Here is a 5,569-nt window from a genome sequence, read left to right on the forward strand (position 1 = left end):
TCACTCCCGGGACGGATGCGCCTCCCCGCGCCCCCGACCCCGCTGGGGACCTCGGGGACCCCGGCAGGGGCGGGCTCAGAGTAGGGCCGCCCCCCGCGGGTGTCCGCGTGCAGAGGCCGCGTCCCCATTGTCTCGGGTGGGGGGGGTCCTCCTGCATCCCCGACTGGTGTCGCCCCGCGGGGAGGGCGTCTCTCCCGCCCGGGCTCCCTCCTAGAGCCACACCCCAAGGGCTTCCACCTCCTTGCGCCGGGCGATGGGACAGGTGCCTGGGGACGGGCTGCGGGGCACGGTCCCACACCTGCGCCTTCAGATTGCTGGTGCCGGGCAGGGTCCCCTTGCCCGAGAGGTCCCCCCAGCCGGGAAGGCCGGTGGCCACAGTCTAAGTTGCTTTGTTTTGGAAAGACTTGCTGTAGTTTGAAAATAAGAAAGCCGTTTTCTCCCAGCTGCACAGGCTTTTCCCACCGGGGTCACTCTTTCATCAGGCTTTGCCGGTGGCTCCTGGCCGGGGAGCATCAGACAGGAGACGTTTCCAGGAGCGAGCACAGCCCCTCGCTCCACTGGAAGCCTCCGTCTCAGGGGCTGTGGCCAGTGGTGTCCCTGACGGAGCAGCAGAGACCCTGGACCGTGAAGGGGTTAAGGTGACCCTGGAGCGCAGAGGCAGGATGTGCAGGGGGGGGTGGCCGTGGGAGGCCCCAGGATGTGTGGCCACAGGGAGGGGCAGTGCTGGCCACAAAAATAGAAGTGCTGACCACAGGCTGCTGAGGGACGGAGTGTCCGAGAGCCCCTCCTTCCCTCCCTGGCCAGGCAGGTGTGGGGTGCCGGGCCGGGCCTTCTGAGGTGCAGATTGTGTGGGATGATGCGTCCTGAGACCCGAGCTCACAGACTGCGTTTTCCTGACTTCTGCCCCGCCTGGTTTGAGCAGCCGCAGCAGGAGCGACCCCCACCCTTTCCTCTACCTACAGGGGACAGGGGACAGGAGCTCCAGAGCCCTGCTGGCCTGGGTGGGCGATGAGAGGACTCTCTCTGGAGTGAGATGGCAAAACAGAGCCGGCAGGAAGAGAGGATTTGGGGGCTCTATTTTAGGACTCCCGTTTAGCTTTTCACCTTTTCCCTGTGGGTCCGCCCCCACCCCCAGATCCTGACTTCAGGGCTCCGCGGCGATTTGCGTGAAAGACTGTGGTGAGGTGCGAAGGGTCTGCGGCACTGGGAGGCGGGCATAGGGAGCTGTGCCAGCCGAGCCACAGGCCCCTGGTGCTGGGCGCTCCCTCGTTTCCGTGTTGGCTCCTGGTTAGAGAGAGGTCCGGGCATCCTATTCTTGCAGAGGCGCCGGCAGGCACAGGTCGGTGGGGAGGGCTGAGAAGGTTGACAGTCACTTCACTTACACAGGTGACCAGATTTGCAGAGTGCAGTAGAGAGAACTGAACGGTGAAAGGACTCTGTGCGGCTTGGACCCCGTGCTTGTGTGGAACTTGGGTCTCTGCCCCTCTCCCCTGCTCACTGCTGAGGCTTCTATTCAATGTGTCTCCTGACCGGGGTCCACAGTCAGCTCTCTCGCTGATACACTCCCTTTCTGACGCGGAGAATCTCCTAAGTGCAGACTGTAACTAAAATCTGAGCATTTATCTTGAAAAGGCAGCATCTTGGGGATCACGGTCACTTCAGGAGAGGTCCCTGTCTTTAATGTTATTCAATTAACTTTTGTAAAGTGGGCGGAGAAAACCTGAGGCAGAAATCGAGGATTCTGGAGTGTATGTGATGCAAGTAAACTGCCTTAGAAAGTTACGATTTTGCCACCAGTTTGGCTGACTTGGTGTCACCTCAGCGGCTCCTGGAGAAGCAGCAGTTGGAATAGCAAGCGTCGAAATGACAAGAGTGTGGCGTTGTGTGTGCAGCTCAGCAGTGTCTGTGACGTTCAGGCCATCTCACCCTTTTTATTAGCTCCCAAGGAATTTTGTGACGCTCTTATTTGGCAGGTGGGACTCTGGACTAGGTGCCGTCGCATGTGCAGAGTGTAATAGTCATCCCTAAGTGTGAGGCTCAGTGCTGGGACACAGTCTCTGCGGCCACTTGATGGAACGAAGGTTCCTGGGCCCCCACACCCCCTGCACCTCAGGGGGTCAGGAGCCTCACCTTCAACACGTGTCCCCCGTGATGTTTGAGTTTAGAGAGTAACTGATTGTTTCCCCTGGGAGAGAACCGCTGAGGATGGGGGCAGAGGGTCTGCAGGGGACACCGAAACACCCGTAGGTAGACCCGCGCGGGGATGAGAGCTTGCCTCCCAGGGAAGGCAACGTCTGGCTGAGCTTCCCAGAGCATCGGGCCAGGAGTTGGGGCTGTGTGGTCTTTGCATGGCATGGCCGGCTGGACAAGGGCACACGTCACTGCCTTGAACACTGCTGTGTCCTTTGTAGTCGTCTCTGTGGCCTCTTCCCCCTTTGGAAATGCACGTGCTGATGCTACCTTCTGGCCTCCTAAAGTAAAACTTCCTCAACTTTTGCCCTGCAATAGGGTACTGGGCACTCCACGGTTACCAGGAAACCACTGGGCATCTGAGAGGGCTGGTCCCCTTGGGCTTAGGGGTCAGGAGCCAGATGGATGGTACTTCAGCCAAGCCTGTCGGCCCCTCAGCCAGCTCTGCGGATTCCTAGGAAACCCACCTCCTCCTCCCGCTGAACCCCCTCAGGTCGCATTGGGGCCTTAGAGGGTCATCTTCACGTGGATTGACAGAGTGGGCCGTGCCGGCTCTGGTGGCCATTGGCAGAGTATGCTCCAGAGCTGGGGAGCCCTGGGACCTGGGTGGAAGGCTGGACATGGCTCGCAGTTCTGCGGGGTTGGCTCTCCCTGGTGTAGTGTCGTGTTCGCCCCTTGTGCTCTCAGGGCTGTCCTCAGAACCTGAGCTCCTGCAGGGTGGGGCCGCCCCAAGATCTGTGTCTTGGTCCCTGAGACAAACACAGTAGGTGCATAACAGATGCCAGCAGAGCAAGTGAGTGAATCACTTGGCTTGACCCACAGACACAAACACGATTACGTACTAGGACTGAGTCAGTTCTGTGCGTGTGCGCACGTGTGTGCACGTGTGTGTGTGCACACGTGAGCAGGCGGCACAGGGCTCAGCCCTAGGGGTTACAGAGGCCTGACGAGCAGGCCGGCCTCAGGCAGGCCCTGGGTCTTAGCCACTGCTGGCTCAGCAGGGCTCTCTTCAGTGGAAAACAGAAAATCCAAAGGGCATGGATGCCTGACTGGGGCTCTGTGGTTCTGCCAATCTGGAGATTTAAAAATGAGCAGATGTTACTGACAGTCCCTGTGGGTCTGCCGTCTGGATTTGTCAGGCAGCCCAGAGTGCGGCCGCCGGTCGAGAGCTGGCTGCCCTGGGCCTGTGGCATGGTGAGGGACCTTCGGGAGGCAGCGCGGGGTTTCAGCTGAACAGAATGAGACGGGGAGGTGGGGACGGGAGGCGGGGACGGGAGGCCCCCAGCTCGGGCCATCCGCGGTGGCTGGAGCAGGCACGTGGCAGGCAGCCGGGGCAGGAAGGACTCACCTCCCTGTAGCTTGTAGCGGAGGCACCAGCAGACCGGACAGGTAGAGCAGACTGTGAACGGCGACAGGGAACGGTGGCGTTTCTAGGGGAGCCACTAGCAAAATTTACTTCAGTTAAATTGTTTACATGTTTATTCTTAATGAAGGCGTCTTGCCAGGTATTAAGCCAACAGAGGAGAGAGAATGCGCTGTCAATATGCTATGAGCCTAAGTACAAAATGTGCAGTTAGTGATCACCTAGCCAGGTGGAGGGTTGCCCGGCAGGTGACTGTAGATGGCTTCTGTTAAAATGCAGTGACTGTTTTCCCTTTAAGTTCAAGATTTCTTCCCAAGAAACTTTAAGTTTCTTTGCCAAATTTTCACTGGAGGAATAACACTTAAATGTTTTTTTTGGAACTTGGGAGGATATTCTTTACCTAGAGGATTTAGAAATGTTTTTATGTAACTGAATAAGCAACCGGCACTGGTTTTGAAAGTTTGCCAGTTCAGTGAATTAAACATTGAAACCTGGAGAACCAGGGATGTTTATGTCCTTGAAACAAGAGTCTAAATGTCAGGGAGAAAATCTATGTTTTTCTTTTTCTTTTCTTCTTTTTCTTCAGCAGCTGAAGTGAATAATAGGGCTCGCTTATGCAACCCTTTTCTCTGTCTCAATGTTATAAAAGAAGGTTGTTTGTTTAACCGAACATTGATGCAGTACAAATTTGTTAGAGAAGAGCGAAGTTAATTCTAAGCACACCATATCCATTTCAGGATAAATGCTGCTAAAGGCCGTATCTATTTATTTTGGCTTTGTTCAGAGAAACGGTCCTTATGTCTCTTTGCCATGTGACCTCGTTTTGCTTTTTCAATGCACCGTTTACTCTGCAGCCTCATGTTTGACTGCTGGAGATCCGTCCTGCGCAGGAAAGCCGGACGCCACGATTCGTCTTCCCCACGACAGTCCGATGAGGCCGGAGAGGAAGAAACCGACCATCAGATTGATGTGTCCGATGTCCTCGGGCTTGTTCAAGATGAGCAGGAGGTGACAGCCATACCTGCAGGTAAGGCCTGGTGTTTCCAGCCTGGTCTTGATCCTCAGGTCTTGCTACTAATCGGACCTGGGAGCCCGGCTCTTGGCTGGTCTGGAACTTCTGGGGACTGACGCGTCTTAGATCGCGGGGACTAGGTGAGCACCTGGCCTCCGGCTAGTGTGGTGGGGTGCGGGGCGTGACTGGTTGACGTAGCCTTCGCCTGCCCATGATCTTGGTTGACACAGTCCGCCCCAAGGTGTGTGGTCATTTGGCTTCCTGTTGGTGACCTAAACGGGTATTTTTAAGTGAGGTTGTCTCGGGTTAGAGATCGTGAGGCATGTTTCTTTGGGTTTTAAATGAAGTACAGCACACCTCAAGGGAAACGATTTGTACGCGTTGCTTTGTTTTTAAAAAACAAAAGAGCTGTTGTCTGAATTTGGGATGCTGTCATGTGAAGATGAGGAAGAAGCCTTTCCTGGGCGCCACCTCACGCTCCTGCCTGGGAGGACCTAGTTAGTGAGCGCAGCCCCCGGGGCACGGCCTGGCCGCCCCTGCCGGCCTGTCCCTCTGGAAGCCAGCACGCAGGGCTCTCAGAGTCACTGGCTGTGACCCGCCCCTCGCTGACTTGAAGGTGACATCCAGGGACAAGGCTGAGGGGAGGTGCCGGTCTGGCCCCGCAGCGCCCATTCTGTGGCTGCACAGAACTGGTGCAGGGTGCAGGCGGACCTGAGAGGGGACTTAGCAACACTCCCTCCTGCTGGAAGTCTGGAGCTCTGCTTGGTCTTGGCCTGAGCTGGCACTTGGGACAGCCAGCCAGGACCAGCGGCCTTTGGGGACAGGGTTCATCTGTGGCTTCCCCGGCTGAAGTCCCGCCACCCACTTCCTGCCACTACACTGTGGCCATGTCCTGGGCCTCACCCTGCACGTGCGCCACCAGGGACTGTCACTGCACCACCCTAGAGCATGGCACTCTGGAACCTAGAACCCAGCACTGGTGCGCTTCCCCAGGCTCAGTGAAC

At 57.0% G+C, this 5,569-nt stretch overlaps 1 protein-coding gene across 1 annotated transcript in view; it reads left to right on the top strand.

Annotated features, from left to right (window-relative positions):
• Positions 1 to 4,411: 4,411 nt before the first annotated feature.
• MCF2L (MCF.2 cell line derived transforming sequence-like) overlaps positions 4,412 to 5,569 on the top strand; it is a 203,498-nt gene continuing 202,340 nt past the window's right edge. The window contains exon 1 of the mRNA XM_008583045.1: positions 4,412 to 4,580. Coding sequence (XP_008581267.1) covers positions 4,412 to 4,580 — 169 coding nt within the window. The remainder of the gene's footprint in view (positions 4,581 to 5,569) is intronic.

The sequence above is a fragment of the Galeopterus variegatus genome, unplaced genomic scaffold, assembly GCF_000696425.1.
Source record: "Galeopterus variegatus unplaced genomic scaffold, G_variegatus-3.0.2 Scaffold2812, whole genome shotgun sequence".
Classification (NCBI taxonomy): domain Eukaryota; kingdom Metazoa; phylum Chordata; class Mammalia; order Dermoptera; family Cynocephalidae; genus Galeopterus; species Galeopterus variegatus.